The following is a 20,745-nucleotide window of genomic DNA, read 5'->3' as shown; positions in this document are numbered from 1 at the left end:
TTTAACATTGATACAGCATCTTAAAAATAATCTACAGTTTGTATTAAGATTTTGTTGAATGTTCTAATAATAATCTTGACAGCAAATCTCCCCTCTTACTTGCCTTTGATATAGGATTCAATTCAGGATCATCTGATGCATTTAATGGTCAAGCCTAGATTTTAAATGATTATTATTGCTGAATCTGAAAATATTTCATGGGTGTGCCTTTTGTAATTCCTCTACCACACATATCTGCTGACTTTAATATATTCTTGGTGTAACTGCTATATTCTTTGTGCTGTACACATTATTATTACCAAGAAGATTCTAGCCTTGCATGGCAAATGTTAATTTAAAGAAACAATTTAAACAGCACCTCCCATATGTTGAGGAATTCATACTAGGACACAGTGCTAAATGAGGGACATGGTGGGAGTGAGGTGACCTATGTTCAGAAGCTAGATACAAGATGCAGGATCTCTCTGACTCAGTCTCCTCAGCTGTAAAATGGTGATGATAATGCCTCACAATTTGTTGGGAAGTTATGTAAGGCATGGGAAGCACCTGATATGAATTTGTAGAACTCACTTATGGCAGATACTTTTTTTCAGTTTGTGCACTGAGATTTAGTGTTATGGCAACTAGTAGCCCTTAAGTCTATTCACACTAGGAGACGTGAGAGGTGACAGGTCATTTCTTCCCCAGTTTATGACAAAGTTACCTGGTTCCTGTGCAAACACAGATAAAGTGCTTTCTCTTTTACATGTTATACCACATAAAACTTGGTTCCGTGCAAAAGATTTTTGTTTATGTCGGCATAGAAAAGGAAATTTGCATCACTTCACTTGAACATTTTGGTTAGCCATGCTTTACTTACATTCTGAAATTCAGTCATGTAATTTATTTATTTTAAAGATTTTAAAATCTTTAAAAGAGGTAGAGAGAGCACAAGTAGGCGGAGAGGCAGGCAGAGGGAGAGCGAGAAGCAGGCTCTCAGCTGAGCAGGGAGCCCGACATGGGGCTCAATCCCAGGACCCGGGGACCATGACCTGAGCCAACTGAGCTACCCAGGTGTCCCTTAGTCATGTAATTTAAAGGGATTTTCCTCTTCTCAGATAACGTGCAATATCTTTATTGAGACATAATTATTGAGATGGAAAGATAACAATTATATACATTTATAAAAACAAAAACATTAGAACTTGGTTTCTATTTTAGTCTTCCAAATAGGATGCAAAATGAATTGATAATGCAATCTAGTGGTCCTTCATAGGCTTTTAAAATTTATGGTGTTTTCTTTCAGCTGAATTGCATTTATTGCCAATTCCTCTGTCTGTAATTGCAAAAAAATTAATGTAGGGAGAAGTTGTCAGGATAGCTTGAGATTTAACCCCAGTAACAATTTACTGAAAACAACATCAAACACATCTTTGTGTGATAGTCCCTATTCAATACCAGGTAAATTAGGATTCAAGATAAAACAAATGCCATCATTGCTAATCATCACTAAAAAAAGTGATATAGATTCTAGGAGCAAAATACAATGCTCTTTTCTTTTGAATTCTAGGGGATTATAAAAGGACTCTCAATCATAAATAACAGAAATATAACTCTAAGAAGCTTAAGCAAAAAGACTGTATGATAAATGTTTCTCATATATTGTAAGTCATGAAGATGATTGAACCTTATTAAAATTAAAACCAGGGATTCAGGTGCATTTAGGGTTCCCATTCCATCTCTCTTTGCCCTTTTCTGTTCATCGGTTTATTCTTTTTGCTCTGTCTGCAGACCATCCTCCTTTTATTCTGGCCACACAGAGAAGAACATGACCGACAACAGCTTCTGAACTTTGCATCTAAAAGACTCTCTGTTTTTTTCCAAAATTCCTGAGGAGAGCCTTTGATTGGTCCAGCTTAGGTCAAGTGTGCACCTCTAGCCCAATTGTTATGACCAGAGGCAAGTCCTGGGGCAGGACTCATCCACATTGAATGAGGATACCTCATACCAATCAACTGCAGCCAGCTGACCAAGGTGACACCAAAGGAACACGTGGAGAAAGAAAGGGGTAGTTTCCAGAAAAGGGGAACTGGGGAGACAATATATGATCACCATAGGAGTATACTCCATCCATTCTTTGAAAAAATAGTTTCTGATGGCCTATTGCATCCATTATGATTAATTCAGATATGGATAGCAAGACCAACAATAATAGTCATTTAAAAACATTATTCTCAGGGTGCCTGGCTGGCTCAGTCTGAGGAGCATGTAACTTTTGACCTCGGGGTCATGAGTTTGAGCCCCATAGTCAGTGTAGAGATTACTTAAATAAATAAATCTGTAAACAAACAAACAAACAAATAAAAATATTAGTCTCATCTAAAAGTAAGAGATAAGTGCTCCAGGACAGCTCCTCAAAATCATCTGGGACATGGCCTTCTTCCATCTTTCTGCTCCACCATCCCCAGTGCATGGCTTCTATCTCCAGGTCACCTTATGGTCCCAGATGGCTGCAGGAGTTCTAGCTATTATGCCCAATTTCCAGTCAGGAAGGAGAAAGGGGGAGGGAGAAGGGGGGTAAAGATTTATCCATTTGTCTCCCTCCCCCTTTAAAAAACCTTCTTGGAAATCCTTCTAACAGCTTCTATGTATATTTCATTGAACAGAACTCAGTCACATGGCCACACCTAGTGGCAAAGGAGGCTGGAAAATGTATCTTTTAGGGGGGGTGCATTGTTGCTTCATTACTGGAGGAGTTCTGTTAGTAAGAATGTGAGAATGGATGTTGAATAGACACTTCAAAGTCTCTACCACATTTACTATGAGACAGATACTGCTGAATGGGAACAAGATGAGTATGATATGTAAATCTATACCCATAGCCAGTCCCTAAGGAGGCACAAGATGAGGGGAAGAGTCCAGTGCTAGGTGGAGACATCAGCCTGACCAGGGAACTATGTACCTCTTTTGTTTTATGGAACCAAAGGAGAGAAGATGGGTGAAAGCAAGTTTGTAGCTGGTGTATAGTGAGGTGTCTGATTGATCCACAATCTGTTGTGTCTGAGAAGAAGAGGTGATGGAAGAATCGCTGCTAAATAATAATGAACAAATGCAAAAAGTTCTTTTTATAAGAAGGAACAATTAAGTGGGTGGTTCTCAACCCTGGCAGCACATAAAATACCCCTGATGAAAAAGTATCAATGAGGATGGAATGGTGAGCAGGCTTTGGTAGTTTGTTGTTGTTGTTGTTTTTGTTTTTTAAGTTCTCCAGGTGATTCTGATATTTAGGTAAATGAGAACCACTGGTCCATTTCTTTTTTTTTTTTAAAGATTTTATTTATTTATTTGAGAGAGAGAATGAAAGAGAGCACAAGAGGGGGGAGGGTCAGAGGGAGAAGCGGACTCCCCGCTGAGCAGGGAGCCCGATGCGGGACTCGATCCTGGGACTCCAGGATCATGACCTGAGCCGAAGGCAGTCGCTCAACCAACTGAGCCACCCAGGCGCCCGACCACTGGTCCATTTCTAAACAGCTAATTTCCTGTAGGTTGTAAAAGAGATCTGGACTAGGAGTCAGGAAAGTGAGAATTGTCCCCTGCACACACCAAGCCAACCCCAGCTTCATTTAGAAAATGAAGATTTTCTAGATTGAAACACAATTACATGGCATTTGAAACAACAAATAAATGAATAGGTACATTCTATGCATTATCTCTACTTGGCTATTTTAGGTAGAATTTACTGACATTTCCTTAAGCCAAAGTCCCTATCAACTATGAGAATGCCCAGTCTTTTGGAATTCAGCTGTTGTTTTTTACGAGCAAGCTATTTAATTAATGTTCTGTAAGGTGAAACCCCTGTTTGCTCATTTTCTTTAATACATCACGCAATTCATCTGGCCCTGATTATCAGCCAGAGAGCTGTCTAATTAGTGTGGTGGCCTGAAACCTTTCCTCCTGAAGAAATGAAAGATACTGTTTGCTTACTGAGGTGTTGTTAACTCTGCCATATACATCTCTTTGAAATAACAGTTTCAGTCAAAAGTAAAAAAGGTGGTTGAAAAAACTGTCATGTTGAAATGATCTAAGGAATAAAAGAAAACTGCACAGTCGAAAGGAAAAATGCTTATGTTTACATCATATTATTGCTTTCTCATCAATTAACACAGTGGCAGTTTAGAGAGAAGCAACAATGATGGTGATAAAATAATAGAGTGTTATGGAAGAGCTTCAGAAAATACATTGAGGTCTGAAAGTTCTTGGACACCTTTGTGTAATATTGATTTCCTTCTCATGTGAAGCAGATGGAATTAATAGATTAGACCATTCTTAATTTATTTATTCTTTTAACAAACATTTGTTGAGCATCCCACTGCTTGGCAGGCACTGTTCTAAGCATTAAAGATTTATGGGGAGAAAAAGAAGACAAAATTCCTGCCCTCTTGGATCTTATATTGTAGGTGACAGTGAACAGATTAATGTCTAAAAAGTGCAGCGTACTTGATTTTAAGTGGTGGCGAGTGCTTTGATGAAGGAAAAGCAAAGGAAAATAGGAAATATGGGCGGGGGGGGGGGGGGGTTGCAATTTTAGATAAAAGTGACCAGGGAAGGCCTAAAGGTAGTGTGTTCATGAGCAATGCAACAATCTTGGGGAAGAGCATTCCAGGAAGAAGGAATAGCAAGAGCAAAGGCCCTGAGGTACTTGCTAGGTGGCCAGTGGGACAGACAGAGGTAAACTAGGTAGGGCCTCGTAGGTTACTATAGTGACTTAGACTGCTGTTGTCTATGGGATAGGAAGCTGTTGGCAGGTTTTAAAAAGACAAGTGTTGTTTCAGCAGGATCATCTAGGTACCTACAGTTGTGCTATTGAAGATGGATCTTAGAAGACTTTTGCAATAACCCAGGCAAGGGATAATAGTGATTGAACTAGGGTGATCAAGTTGAGGTGGTAAGAAGTGATTTAATTTCTGGATATGTTTTGAAGGTAGGGTGGATAGGATTTCCTGACAGAATAGACATGAAGAGTGAGAACAAAGTCAAGGATAATACCTAGATTTGTGAGCACTGGAAAAATGGCAATACTATTTACTGAGATGGGGATATCTGTGAGAACAGAAGGCTTGGAAGGTCATCTCATATGGGTGTGAGGCCACGAGGATGTGCAAATGGATATGTCAGACAGACAGTTGAAGAGTCTGGAATTCAGAATAGAGGCCGGACTAATCTGTTGTCATGATGTGTAGATAGATAGTGCTTAAAGCCACAGGAATTGATGAGGTCACCCAAGGAGAAAGTAAGGCCTGAGCTGTGGGGTCTCCAATGTTTATGTGACAGAGATACTAGGGGAAAGCAAGAAAGGAGGCTGAGAATGAGTAGTCAGAGAAAGAGGTCATGGGCTTGTGGTGTCCTTGGAGTGAAGTGAAGAAAGTATTGCAGGAAGCAGAGAGGGTCAGCTAATCGCATCTTTTTTAGCAAGGTACACCAAGGTCAGTATCCCTGTCCCAGAAAATTAGACAAGGAGAGAACACCTGAAACTCCAGTGATTGCCCAAAGTCACAGAGTTGGCATGGGGTAGATCTGAAATTCAAAAACCCTGATTGTTTGACCTTAATCCAAGGGAAAATAAAAGGAGAAAATAAAGGGAAAATAAAAGGAGAAGGTTTAGTCCAACTGCAGGTATATTTGTAGTTCTACATGCATTTTTGCAAATTTTTTGCTAAATGAGGATTTCCATTGCTTAGTAAAACAAAAGAAACAAAGTGGAAATTAAAAAAAAACACAAGACTTTTAAAGAGGTTTTTAAAAATGAACATTTCATTGAAGTGCTGAAGATAGGTTGAATCTATCATGTATTGTGTTTCCAAAGCGCTTCTGGGTTTGTCTCCACCCCCCTACCCCCCCCACCCCCCCCCCTTACAATTGCTTTTCTGCATTTCTCTGGGCTTTTGCATGCTCCCTCCCATCCCCCACCGGGTTCTGCATAGGCTGCCTGTGTTCAATCAAATGCAGTCTCCAAAGTAGCACATTGAAGGGAATGTGCAATGAATACTAAAAAAGGAAACATGAACCTGCAAATACGTGGCAAGCTGGCAGCTTCTTAAAATCCTAATCTCCTCATTTAATGAAATACAAGTGATTTTCAATTTCAACAACTAAGACAAAATAAATCTTCTACATTGACTACCAAAGTAAAATGAGGGCCGAACTCCATTTAAATCCAGATAAGAAGAGGTTTGGGATAAGTATCACATCATCTAGTATCCAGTGAATATCAAATTCTGCATGTTTACTAGGAAGTCCTGAACACAAGCAAGAGTAGGGTGGGAATTGAGGGTCAGTGCTATTTACTAGGTGGACAAGACTGGTCCTGCACTACCTAACAGTGCATCTTTGCAGGTTCTCTAGTGCTCTTTCCTCACCTCCTCTTTACTCCATACATCTACCGCCTACCAACATTCCCTGCTTCTTTCTCCTCTCGTGTACCTCATATTCCCATACTTGCTGCGTCCATTTAGGCATCTATCCCTCCCCCCACCATTCTTATGTGTATGTAAGGATCATCTATACAAAAGGAATTATTACAGGAATGGGTTTAATAATGAAAAATTGTAAACAATCTAAATGTCCGTAAACAGAATAGGAAAATATATTAAAACACATTTATTCTATGAAATACTATTTAACTGCTGAGAGGAATAAGATAAAGCTATATATAACAACAAATGAAGATTTCCAACACATATTGCTAGGTGAAAATAGCAAGTCACAGAGCAATACCATATGTTAACCATTTGGGTTAAAAAAAATGGGAAAGAAAGACATTAACTTGTTGAGAGTCACTACTTTAGATGAGGCACAGGAAGCAGGGGTGTGAAGAGGTACTGTCACTTTTCACTCCATTTACATTGGTATTACTTAGATTTTTTAGAGTGTTTTTTCATGAATTAGTGTGTAGCTTAAAAATTAACTTTAAAAACGTCACTGTTGTATTCTTTCTCACTTCTAATAATATTCTCAAGGAGGATATGAACAGAAAGAAAACAGTCAGGTTTATTGACTTCCGTATCTCACACTTGGGCTCCGTGTTTGACTATGATTTCCTTCCTGTTCTCTGACAGTCACTAATTTTAGGTATGCCTTTATGGTTAGAAACTGCATTTTGTTTTGCTTGAATTTTTGAACCAATAATCTCAGGAAAGAACTATGTTTCTGTAATACTTGTGTAGTATAGTGTTGTTTTTTTTTTTCCTTTTCATAAAGCTAGGCCAGAATCCTCTTACCATCCCAAATAAAAAGAGACCATTTAAGAATAAGTTCCTAATTTGTCGTTAAATGCTAATTATGAGAATTAGACAATAAGTTGTTTTCCTGAATATAAGCATAAAGGAAATGCATCTTCAGAAAATTGATGGAAATACTAGATATAAAAGATGCAGAGTGTTTATCCTAAATTAAGTTGAAAAATGAAATTAGCAAATGGCTAAAGGAGTTTTAACATGAAACATTAATTGGGATTTAATGGTATAATTTTAGCAGTGGGAAAGAGACATAATAACATTCTATCAATCCTTTGTTGGAGTTCCTTGTAATATTGCCTTAACTGGGGCGCCTGGGTGGCTCAGTCGGTTAAGCGACTGCCTTCGGCTCAGGTCATGATCCCAGGGTCCTGGGATCGAGTCCAGCATCGGGGCTCCCGCAGAGCTGGGAGCCTGCTTCTCCCTCTCCCACTCCCCCTGCTTGTGTTCCCTCTCTCGCTGTGTCTCTCTCTGTCAAATAAATAAATAAAATCTTAAAAAAAAAAAAATATTGCCTTAACTGTAGCTTCCAAGAATGTGTTACACAATCCACTCTATGAATCAGAATCCAATTATTTTATATTGGTTTTTCATGCTTTTACCCAAGAGAAATTCATAAATTGTTTTTAATCACTTCTTTTATTTTAAATCAGTAGTGTCTGCCTAGTGGATAACATTTCCCATTAAAACGTCACCTCCTATAATTGGTATAATTACTTTGTAAAAAGATAAACCGCAACACAATTTGACAATCTTTGGGTTTATAAAATCTAATTACGTTCACTACACAGTATTTTATTCTCAGTGATCACAAAAAGAGCAAAATCTTGAACAAAACCCAAACATTTATGATAAAGTAATTGGAAAGAAACAAGTTAATTATTGCATATAGAACTGCCTCTATGAGCAGTCTTTGAGAGAGAGATCCTTTTTATGCAGCTGTTCAGGAAGTAAGGAGGTTTGAGGGTGTTCTGGTCCCCTTCACCTGGGCTGACAGTCTTCTGGCTGGAGATGGAGGGTTTGGTACAATCCCCAAATACAGGTTTTTCAAGGAGGGCCAGGACCCCGGTCACGCAGGTTTGGAAGAGAGAATCCCCAGCCTGGGATTTTCATCCTGCAGGCATAGGCTGATGCAGAAGAGGGTTGTTGGAGACAGGCATGACCTTCAACATCTGTTTCAGCAATTGCTTTCATCTATTTTAAATTTTGGGCTTCTGCAACAGATTTCATTTGGAGAAAGGGTATCAGTTGCTAAAATTTATTTTTGAAAACCTCTGCTCTATGCCACGGTCACTTGCTGCCTCTATGTCAAAGGGAGAATGACTGGAAATATAAGAAAAGAAAAAAAGCTGGGAAAATGCTTTGATTGAACCAGGAGGGCAAACAGTAACCCACATTACATGAGAACCACATGCTAAAACTCATAAGCCTTTTTATATCATCAATTGTATATCTAACTCTGGTAAAAACACATTCCTAATTTAAAAAATGATAAAACACACACACACATACACCAAGAAAACAACCCCAAACTATACTTCACTTGTGCCTCCCCCTATTGCTTCTATATAAGAAAAGGGAGGTAAAGTGTGAGGAAGATTCTAGAACAGGAGGAAATTGGATGTCCCTTAATCAGCTTTAGTATTGTCTGGAACTGGGGTTCCATTTTCCTTCAGCATTACTGAAAATTAATCTGCTTTTCTGTTTTTGTATTTCTCTCCCCTTCTTCCCTTTCAGTGGTATGTTGAGAGACTTTTTCTGCCTCTTTCTTTCTTCCTCCTGCTCCTTAACCCATACCAATAAGCGTGACATCTCCATTTAGGAAGCGGCAACTTACAAACATTGTGAGACTCAGAGAAAGAAAGTTAATAATAAGCCAGATGGAAAGATAAAAAGATAAACATTTGTCCCCAAAATCTACAGAAGATTCTGACTGAGAATGGAGAGGTGGCAAGGGGGTGGGATTAGGGCCAACTTGTACAGGAGACAAAGAAGTAGAGATTTTAGCCACTGGAGAATTTTTCAATAGAAGGAATTTAAAGTGGCAAGCTGATTCTCACACACTGGCTCCTACCTGTGATTCAGACGGCAACGTCAGTGTCCTTCCCTGGGAGAGAGCTTCCCTGACTGCCCAGCAAAAAGTGGCCATCAAATCACTCTCCACTATTTTACCTCATTTTACCTCTCTACACAACATTTATTATTATCTGGAATTTTTCTTCAATTTTTTTCTGCCTCTCTCCAGCCCTATCCTTATCCCCTTCCCGACTAAAATGTAAGCTCCTTGAAGGACATGTATTGTCTGTTTCTTGCCCCTAGAATATAAGCTGCAAGGCTGCAGGGACTTGGCTGGTTTTGTTGACATCTGTATTGCTCAACGTGCCTTGCACATTCAATACTTCAGGGGATAGTTGTTGAATAAAAGAATCACAGAAAGAAAACCGTTTCTTACTGACAAGGTTGCATTGTGATGAAACAATTGAAACTTTCCCTGAGTTGGAGCAATGGCAGGTACGTTGCCTCCATTATAGGTATAGCCTCCGTGTTTAATTCATTGGGACCAACAAGGGCTAATGGCAGAGATGGAACTAGAAATATCTTCTCTGTGCTAAACAGTGATGTGGGTATGGAAGAGACACCATAGGAAGAGAAAGGAACCTCCTTCTCACTCCAGGGGATAAGAAGAAGTTCTAAAGGAAGCGCTCACTACAGTGGAAGCATACGTAGATCAAATAATGCTGCAGTCCCTTAAGCTTGACAAAAGCTTTTCTGATGTGTGGCAGATTACAATTATACTGAAATATACTATGAAAATATTCTTCCTATGTTAACTGATGTCTTCATCAGGTTGGTAAACATCAAAGATTTGTCTCAGTCTTTTGCTATTTCTATCCCAAGTACGACCTGCCTTTTTGCTTCATTATATTCTCCCTTCGAAGAAGAATAAAGGAAAGGCATATGATCATTTACAAGTCATTCTTAATATTAGCATTTCATTAGTGATTTAAAATATATTCCTTTTAGAATATGTAAAGTACAACAAATATACACATATTTTAGGATAAATAGAATAGAAATTCATAGCAAGGGATACGTTTTTTACATTGTTAATAGTAATGTTCCATTTTGGAGCAAATGGCTTTAGTACATGATATAAAGTAAAAGAAAGATTGTCAATACAAAAAAAAGTGAATTATAACAAATTGCTTATATGCTGGACATTAAAGTATTCATAGATAGAGCAACCATATGATTTATCCTCCAGATGGGATGCTTCTAAGAGTGAAAGGGTGCACTGGTCATAATTAACACTGGGGCAACAGACCATAAACCAGCATAAACCAGGGAGTATGGTCATCTTCCTCATGGGGACACTTAATGACAGCACAACTGCTTTTAGGGTTTTTTTTTTTAATTAAAAAAAAAAAGCCAAAACAAAACAAAATAGCTTGTTCATGTGCTAAACACACAGTAGGCAACTGGTCCTTTTTTTTGATTAACTGCTCAATTTGTTATAATAAAATTAAACTATTTAATCTGAATATAAATTTTTATTGTTGACAACTGTTTAGAAGAAAAAGAGAAACTCAGTGCATAATCTACCCTATTTTCAAATTATTCTGATCATTAGAACATTTTTTCCTTGGACCATAAAAATTAATCAGAATAGAGAAGTCTGCGGGAGGCCTGGGTGGCTCAATCCGTTAAGTGACCGACTCTTGACTTTGGCTCAGGTCATGATCTCAGCGTCTTGAGATTGAGCCCCATATTAGACTCCTCACTAAGTGTGGAGCCTGCTTGTGATTGTCTCTCTCTCTCTGTCCCTCCGCACCTTGCTCACGCACTCTCTCTTAAAAAAAAAATAGAGAAGTCTGCTGAGTACCATTTTCCACTGAAAATATGCATTTCATATTTTAAGATCACCTATCTCTCAGTATTGACCTGGGTGGCAGATACAGTTCACTTCCAGTCCTAGACCTTATTGAGTGTAGCTGTCAGGAGCACCATGTTGAGAGGATTCTGAGGTTACCTTAAGGCTTAGCAGAAAGGCTTGTGGTAATCAGTTAGTGATGTCTGCAGGAGACATGGGCTATGGGGCAATGGTAGGTGTGGCAAGAATTGCCATCCCAGATTTGGACAAATACTTGTTTTAACAATAATTTTCTGACATATATCTTATATGTCATATAAGTTGACATATATATATATATGTGTGTATATATATATATATATATATATATATATATAGTTGATTACAAAAGGAATAATTACACCTTGCTGATACTGCATCTGCTACTTCAGTTAATACACCAACTACACCACAGGACGACAGTGCCATCACGCTTAACTTGAATGAAGACAACAGTTTCATCATGTCATCACATCATTGTTTTATAACTCTTAGTCCAAAATCAAAATAAAGAAAAATCAAATCCCTAATACCTGAAAAGAAAGTAGTAGAAAAAAATAATACAACAAACATGCTAATTAATGCTCTCAGATTCTATTCTTATTTTGTTGTTGGGGACTATATTTTTACCTACCCAAGAGAATTTTAAGCCATAAAATGAAAATTAAACTTGCTTTTCCCCTTGCAAACAAACACTAATGTCTCAATTTTTTTTAAAAGATTTTATTTACTTATTTGACAGAGAGAGACATAGCAAGAGAGGGAACACAAGCAGGGGGAGTGGTAGAGGGAGAAGCAGGCTTCCCACAGAGCAGGGAGCCCGATGTGGGGCTCGATCCCAGGACCCTGGGATCACGACCTAAGTCGAAGGCAGACACTTAACGACTGAGCCACCCAGGCACCCCATAATATCTCAATTTTTAAGAACAATTTTCAATGTTTATTTCACCACCACATATCTTGTATTATTTATACTTCGTACAACAGAGAGATCTGTTCTGTGCCTTGCAATGAGGGGAAATAAAAAGGATATAATTGTTGATACTTTTTTAAAAATACAGAAGGTGTACCTAATATTGGTGCTTCCTTTGTGACTATGAAGTATGTTCCATCTTTGGATCTTATCTCTCTAACTTTAAAAAGGAGGGCAGAATTAAACTAAAGAGGAGACCCAACTTCAGATTGCAAGGCAGTTTTCCTATATTAACTTTGACTATGCAGCTCTATTTTTCCAAGAGTGAAATCGTATTGAAGTGGTTTTCCAAAATATTTTGTGGAAAATAAGAATTAATAGATGGGAACTCCTCATTCAGGACCCCCAAACAGGAAACAAATTCATCGGGCAACAGGGTCTGTTCTGGAATAGTTTCATTGGGTGAAGCATTTTCCAAAAGCATGGCAGTTTCTCCCTCAACTGAGTTTTGTATGTCCAGAGGACTGCATTCTCCTTGATTTAAAATGAGGCTTAATTCTTCAAGAAATAGTGTGTTGCTTAGCGAATTCCTACTTGAGACAGAAAAAGCAAAATTAGGGTATCTTTTAAACCTGGCATTTTCCCCCAGGTCTGAGGTATCAGCCGGTGGTTTGAGAGTTGAGGAACATGTGTCATCATTTTTGCTGAGATGGTTTCCTCCAGTGAGAAAATTTGCAATCTGGGGTTTATACCCAGTGCTGAGACCAGGAATATACACAACTGTAGTGTTGGTGAGTAGTGACTTCTGCAGGCAGTCTCTTGTCTCCAGGGATCCCGTATTCTTTTCTGTCTTGTAGTCTGTGGGCTTGTTTTCTTCTGGGAGAAAGATTTCTATCTCTGTAATCACTGGATCAACATATAGGACCTGCTCGCTGGAATTATTATTCATAAATTCACTTTTTTCCTAGGAAGAAAGATTTTATTTTTATTTTACAAAAGGCATTTAAAGGAGCTAACTGGATAATTAAATAAGGACTGGACTCCTGCTTTCCCTCAGCTTTCCTTTCCCCTCCCTCTTCTGATATTGTTTCTCTTCCCATACAGTTTCCTCCTTTTGTTATCCTCCTCTATTCCAAGTCTTTATTAAATTCTCCCACGAAGAGACTGAAGAAAGGAATAATAAAAATAATCCCTGTTTTGCGCACATGTCTTGGTTTAAAAATTTTAAAGAGAAAGATGTATCTTGCATATTAACTTGCATATGATTTCAGGGCCTTTTAATATTTGGAAGTTTAATATGTTGGAATATTTCTTAATATCATGGAGCATTACTACAAGAAAATATCTCGTTGCTTAAATAAAAGAAAGGAAGGTGGGAGAATCCTGTTTTGCTTCTATTTTCAAATAAGGTAGTAATAAATGCTTTGTGCTGAGGTTCTAAAGATGTGCAGCTACTTACAATTCAGACAGGAACAGGAGGGTCAGTGAAGAAGGTTTTCATTTGTGTAAAAGCCTGATGACTCTTCTGGGTAAGAAAATGACTCGAGACCTCACACCTGATGGCTGGCTTCTGAAGGCAAATAACTCCCACCCAATGCTGTTATAAAATTATAGCCACTTGCTATCGACTGAATGTTCATGTTCCTACAGAATTCATATGTTGAAGCCCTAATCCCTAGTGTGATGATATTAAGGGGTGGGGCCTTTGGTGGGTAATTAGGTCATGAGTATGGAGCTCTCATGAATAGAATCAGTGCCCTTATAAGAAGAGACATGAGATTGTGATCTCTCCTTCTGCCCTGTGAGGATACTGCAAGATGGTGGCTATCTTCAGGAGAGCTCTTACCAGGAACTCAGCCTCCTGGTGTCTTAATCTTGGACTTACCAGCCTCCAGGTCTGTGAGAAATAATGTTTGTTGTTTAAGCCATCCAGTCTATGGTATTCTGTGATAGCATTGCAAGCTGAGTAGAACACTAACCCTTAGTCTTTTGGCAGAAAACAAAACTTCATCTGAAGGTTTCTTTCTAATTCCAGGAGCCCAGAATGGGAAGGAACTCTGGCAAAAAGAAAGACCTTGAATAAAGCAGCATGAAGTGTCATTCAAATTTTCTTCAGGCTCAGCCTCCTTAGGGAACATGCCAGGTTTGGGTTGGGAAGGGCACACATGTAGTCAAAGGTCTGATGAAAGTCAAAGAATCTAGACATGCAATAAGAAACGAAGAATGCAAGGTGGCTGTGTTCTGTAGAAGGAGGTATTTTCCTTACTTCAGGCTGGCAACTGAGTGATGTGGGTGGGAGTCAGACTGTAGTGAAGGACACAGAAGAGCAACAGGGACCATTCCAGAATGAAGGCAATAAAGGAATAAGAGGACCTGACCACAACAAGGTCAGGGACAATTCTCTGAGCCACAGAAAATCCGCAGTCCCCTTGGATAATAATTAGTGGAGGAACAAGATAGAACTACCAAGTGGAAGGAATATAAGATTACAGTATTTATTATCTGTAGTTTGATGAACGTATGCTTGTCCTTCAGTTACTTGTTAACTATGTACTTCGTCACATATGTGGGTTCAATTGTTCTAAATCACCCCTCCACTATTAGGCAACATTACCTCCTTCAAAATCAGCCATGTGCACACCCTTTCTCACCTTCAAGTATCCAGAGACAGGAATCCTCCCTTCTGCCTAAGGCGAACCTTTCCATCTCACCCCTTTAGACCATCCCCTCCCCTCCTCTTCACAGTCTTGTTTGGTCAATATTCCCTCTTTCTCTGTAATAGTCCCTCTTAAGCCTGTCCAATTTAGTATAAACATGCTTCTGACTCACATCCCTCTGAAGCTACTGTTGTTCATTCACTGCACGAGGATATGAGAGCTGACCACGTGTCAGCATAGCTCCTTTCTCTACTCCCTTTTAGAAGATTGTCTTCATTCTCAACCTCTGCTTCTTCACTTCCTAATCACTTCTCAACTCACCAGTGACCTCCCCCTTGCCACGTTCCATGGAATGTTATAGACCTTCTACAAAGTGGTTAGCACCATGGTTCCTTGCTTCTTGACTCTTTGCTCTTAACCTCAGGATGCTCATTCTCTGACCTTCCTCTTCTGCTTCTCTCCTAGGACCTTGTCTATTCCAATGGAAAAGGCCTTAGTTACTCCTAATTGTCTTTAGCAGTAGTTTTCAACCCCTTAACAGTGTTCTCAACCTCAGCTGCATAGTGGAATCACTTGGGAAGCTTTGGATAATACTGATGCCTGGGTCTCTCCATGCCCTCCCTCTCTCAGAGATCCTGGGATGTAGCCCAGGCATCAGGATTCCAATATGTAACCAAGGCTGAGAACTACTACCTTGGGGACTTCTCTGGGGTTGGGTAAGGAGTTGATTAATGGGCTCATAAGAGTGCCAAACAAAGCCACTTTTATTTGTTTTATAAATACTTGTCGTCCTCACATCTTTAGAACAAACTGTTTCTAGGGGTGTTTGGGTGGCTCAGTCAGTTAAGTGTCCAACACTTGGTTTTGGCTCAGGTCATGATCTCAGGGTTGTGAGATCAAGCCCCGTGTTGGGATCTGTGCTGAGCATGGAGCCTGCTTAAGATTCTCTCCCTCTCTCAATCTCTCTCTCTCTGCCCCTCCCCCTCCACTCGTAAAAAAAGAAAGAAAAGAACAAAGGGTTTCTAGGGCAAAATTAATTTTTTTTAAAGTTTGAACGTTGTTGTCAACAGAATGAAGTCTGAGTTCTATAACAGGACCTTCTATGATCTGATCCCAGTCACCATTCCAGCAATATACCAACCACTCCTCACATCAAGCTTTTCAATAAAGCAACACCTAACAAGCTCTTCTCACTCTGTGCTTTTGTTCATGCTGTCCTCTCTATTTTGAATATTTTCTGTTTCTCCTAAGCAACTCCTTCTCATCTTTCCATGTGCTTCCTGTATACCCCCATCATGTTTGGTCTCATTTCTGTCACTGCACTTACGTCAATGCACTGCAATACTTGGATGATATGTCTGTCCCATCAGCTGGGTTTTGAGCCCCTTACTGGTGGAACCAGACTGCCAAAAAGTAGAAGGAGCACACATAGCAGAATCTTTTCCCTTCTCCATAATCAGCAGCAGTTCCTCCATAATTGGCAAAGTCCCCTATAGTCTCCGGGTCTTCCCAGCACACCTTTCTCTTCTTTTTGAGATGGAAACCTGGCCCAGCCCTGGTGACACCATCTCCCACAGTCCTCTCACATCTATTTTCTCAAATCCATTGGACCTCAGGAATGAAGCAGATCTCACCTGCTTCTCCAATTTCATGTAAAACAGAAGCCTCTTTGTGTCTTTGAGCCTCATTTTATTGAGCTTTTCTACCCTTCTCCTTTTGTCCCCAAAGTCATCTATCAACTATTGGCCACCAGGTGACTGACACCTGGCCCACAAGCTTCCTCTTCTCTTTTCTCTTTTGAATAGCATTGTTTCTTTCTTCCTTCTCTCTTTCCTTCCCCTAACTTCATGCCCTCATCTCTCTTAAGTATAATTTGAAATATGTATAATTCTGCCTTGAAGTATGTTTATACGATTATGCTAAAATGTACACACATTTATATATTTGAACAGAAATTCTATTCTAATTATTGGACTGCACTTTTACTCTTAGCCACCACTTAGTTTTTATTTGATGGTATTTGGTTACCTGTAGCATTTTTACAACATTACTGTTTTCCATATTAGGAATATCTTCATGAAGCCACTTTGGTATTAGCAATAAGATTCTTCTTTTAATTCTAGGAAATAAAAATGACACATTAGAAAAAGCATTTTACTTAAAGATTGGTGAAGGCCATCACATAGGAGGCCAGGAAATCAACTGGAATGGAATGCATAAAACTTCCTGATGCAGATTTCCATCTCCTACTTTAGAAAGTTAAGTGGGAAGTTGATTCAGTATCTTTTCAGATTTCCTCCTCCCTCTATTGCTCTGCTTTTCTCTAATGAGCCAGAACATTTCAAAACACTCACACTGATTCAATAAGTGGGAGAACCACCCTGGAAGTAAAACTGTATGCATGTTAAATATGGTTAACCATTATAAGTAGATATCAGTGTGGAAAGGTTTGGAAAATGTAAGGGATATTTTGCAGAGCTTTCCAAGTTGACCATAGCCACAGAAAAATATTGAAGAAGAGAATGCTATATAATAAAAAGGTATAATTCTAGCTCCTCTAATTCTGAATTTGTACTGATTCCATATAGGGTTGAGGTGATAGGGGTGGGTCCAAACGTTGTTTATGTGGATAGAGTAGGAGGCTGAAGAAGTTGTCTTGCAGTTGTGTGGCACAGTGAGAACACTGGTTTTTCCTTGGGCTGTGTGCTTATTAAGGACCACTGGGGTGGGGTGATGGAAAGAAAAGGGAGAAGCTGTGAACACACCACCTCTTCCCCAAGCTACCCTTGGCCCTGCCACTGTGTTAGAAGCACTTTCTGTATTTATAGTACAAATTGACTTGAGCAGAGGTTGCAACAGGAACTTAGACTAAACTGATCTCTAGCACATTTTTACCTGTAAACAAAGTACCTGTTAGCAACAGGTCAGACTTGTTTATCTGTTTCAGCAGGTTTTCTAAGGACTTCTACTGAGTAACAACCAAAATGCTGAATGAACTTTGCTCACTCGATTTGACCTTGAACTGTAGGGTAAAAATAATTTCTTTACACATATTTATATAATGTTTTATGATTCAGCTTTTTTACTAGTTCACACTCTCTTTCTATACTTAAAATTAGAACAGATTAGTAAGTTCATGCAATTACAGAAAAGTTTTTATACAGCCTGCTGATAACAGTGAGAACATCTATATATATGTGTGTATATATATACACACACACACACACACATACATACATATACATATATATATATTTACCCATTTTTGGTTTCAGTTTAAAATGTTTTCCAGTTTTGTTTCTGAAGTAAGGCTTTTATAAGTAATGTATAGTTATAGTAAATAACAGTGTCTGTTTATATATAAAATAGTTGTATTGAAATGGTCTCGTTTCATTTATCTTTTTAAAAGGAATACTTATTTAAATAATTAAATCAGCAAAGAATTGTCCTATTTTCTTATTTGTAATTGCCAACTGGAAATTAATTTTTAGGTTATTATAACAAGCTTAATGCTATTTAAAATTTCACAGTATCTTTGGACAATAACATAAATACTAATATTTTTATGTCATACAAGTTCAAACATTAAGAGGGGCTTTATAATCAAGTATGTTTTTAAAACTACCTGAAACAAAGTTTTATATTAGTTTGCCCACCTCATAATGATATCAGGGATATATTTATTAATGGGTAATTTAAATTTTGAAATATCACTAACTTCTGAAGAAAAGCCTACGTAAATTTAAAAAATCACAAGTGCACCTTACTTAGAATAGCTCATTCTAAATCTTCCTACTGCCTTTTGATTATAAATTTAAAAGAAAGAAAAATAATCTCATGAAGCAAGTGATGGCAAGAAAGATAAACTCAGTGCCATCAGTTAAAGAACATTCGTATGGTTAAAATTTGTGAGTTGTTAGCTGTACAGGGAGACTGCCACATCAAACAACTGTCTATTCACAGATTAGAAATACTCAACACATCTAGTAAAATTTAGAAAATGGAAGGCTTTGCTTTCCTCAAAGCCTCATTTATCCATAACTAGGCATTGATCTTTACTAATTCCATATTGGAAAACAGTGATCGAAGGCCAAGGAGAATGGTCATGGGAGCTGGTTGCTAACACACCAACACAACTGGTATCAAAGTGATGAATTCAGATGTTGCCACACTTCTCTTCACACTGATTCAGAGGATTTGTTTGGGTAGGATTTGAGGCAGGTTATGACCTAACCACTTTAAAGAATCCAGGCACAGTGAGCAGGCTGTGTAGCAAAGGAGAGAACGTGGGTTGTGATGTCAGCCGGGTCTGGGCTCTTGACTTAATGCTTAGTGACCTTGGGCCAACCACTTAACCTCTTGAAGCCTAAAGTTAGTGATCTGTAAAATAAGCCTTTGGGTTTTCCCAGCAGGGCCATCATGAGGATTAAATGAATGACATGTGTCAAGAGTTTGGCATGGGTTGGTAATCATTAAACACTGCTCATTTTATTTTTTTCTTTCTCTGACTAAAAATGTTAATGGGTTGGGGCGCCTGGGTGGCTCAGTTGGTTAAGTGACTGCCTTCGGCTCAGGTCATGATCCTGGAGTCCTGGGATAGAGTCCCACATCAGGCTCCCTGCTCAGCTGGGAGTCTGCTTCTCCCTCTGACCCTCCCCCCCTCCATGCTCTATCTCATTCTCTCTCTCAAATAAATAAATAAAATCTTAAAAAAAAATGTTGATGGGTTTTCCTAGTAAATAACTGAATTGACTCGGTTTGCTATATATGGTCTAAATCAGAAAATAGAAATTCTACAGAAACCTACCCAGTTCGGAGTGATTTGTTAAATATCCCAATCAAAGAAAGAATTGACAACATAACAGCAAAGAAGACCATTCCTGATAAAAGTCCAATGTCTTGTTGCCTGTTGTCTGAAAGAAAGAAAAAACAACTTTAGCTAAGCATTAGTGTCCATGCGATGTCAGAATCATTGTTCTCTCTACTCTGTGCAAAGCAAAATTCATTGATCTCAAAGGAAAAAGGGAAGGGGAGAACAAAATTAACTTTTACCTCGGGCTGTGTGTATAGTGACTGTCCTTCCAAAATGCACGACAATACCTTTTTTTCTGAGAAAATTGGGCCGCACGTATCTGGTATCAGTGGGTTTCTAGAAGTGCATCTCTGGCAGATGTGGTCAGCATTAGACATTTTTTCTGAGCTTGTGCATGCATATTTTATAAAAGGGTTTAGTGATGAACCTCATTTGTTTTGTCTGACACAAGTGAAAATTCCCAATTGCTGGTAACAGAGTCTAAAGCTGGCCACAATCACAACTGAGGTTTATTGGGTTTTCTTTTTAACCTTTCGAGCAAGACAGAAGTTATGTAGAACTTGTCACCATTCTTCAAAATGTATTGTTCATGAATTTTTTCTGCCGAGAAAGGACATTTGCTCTACTTAAAACAATATATGAGAAAGAAATTCAAGTTGCTATATATCTTGCGCTCACATTTTATCTTAAAAACAATGCTTTTCTTGCGTTTTGAAGCATTGCTTAATCACCCCAAATCTTTAAGTAATTAATATGATATATTCAACATATGTTACCTACTAGGCTCATCACATTTTCTCCCTAGTTTATAAAAAAAATCCTGTTTTCTATTTTTTTTTTAAAGATTTTATTTATTTGTCAGAGATAGAGAGGGAGAGCACAAGCAGGGGGAGTAGAAGGCAGAGGGAGAAGCAGACTCCCCGCTGAGCAAGGAGCCTGATGTGGGACTCGATCCCAGGACCCTGGGATCATGACCTGAGCTGAAGGCAGACGCTTAACCAACTGAGCCACCCAGGTGTCCCTTGTTTTCTATTTTCAAATATAAACTATCATTGAGACATGACTATCACACTGGAGTTCTGAGTGATGATGGATATTGGCCTCCTTTCCATCTCTCATTCCTTCCTTCCTCCCTCATTCCCTTTAGCAAATATTTATCAGATACTTACTATGTGGCAGAC

At 38.7% G+C, this 20,745-nt stretch overlaps 1 protein-coding gene across 1 annotated transcript in view; it reads right to left on the bottom strand.

Annotated features, from left to right (window-relative positions):
- Nucleotides 1–12,404: 12,404 nt before the first annotated feature.
- Nucleotides 12,405–20,745, bottom strand: part of IL23R (interleukin 23 receptor) — a 55,467-nt gene continuing 47,126 nt past the window's right edge. The window contains exons 8-10 of the mRNA XM_021679975.1: nt 19,559–19,664; nt 16,780–16,870; nt 12,405–13,058 (exon numbers count right to left, since the gene is read on the bottom strand). Coding sequence (XP_021535650.1) covers nt 12,405–13,058; nt 16,780–16,870; nt 19,559–19,664 — 851 coding nt within the window. The remainder of the gene's footprint in view (nt 13,059–16,779; nt 16,871–19,558; nt 19,665–20,745) is intronic.

Source organism: Neomonachus schauinslandi, chromosome 4 (assembly GCF_002201575.2).
Source record: "Neomonachus schauinslandi chromosome 4, ASM220157v2, whole genome shotgun sequence".
Lineage (NCBI taxonomy): Eukaryota > Metazoa > Chordata > Mammalia > Carnivora > Phocidae > Neomonachus > Neomonachus schauinslandi.
Note: the sequence above shows the minus strand (reverse complement) of the source record. Positions and strands in the feature narration are given on the sequence as shown.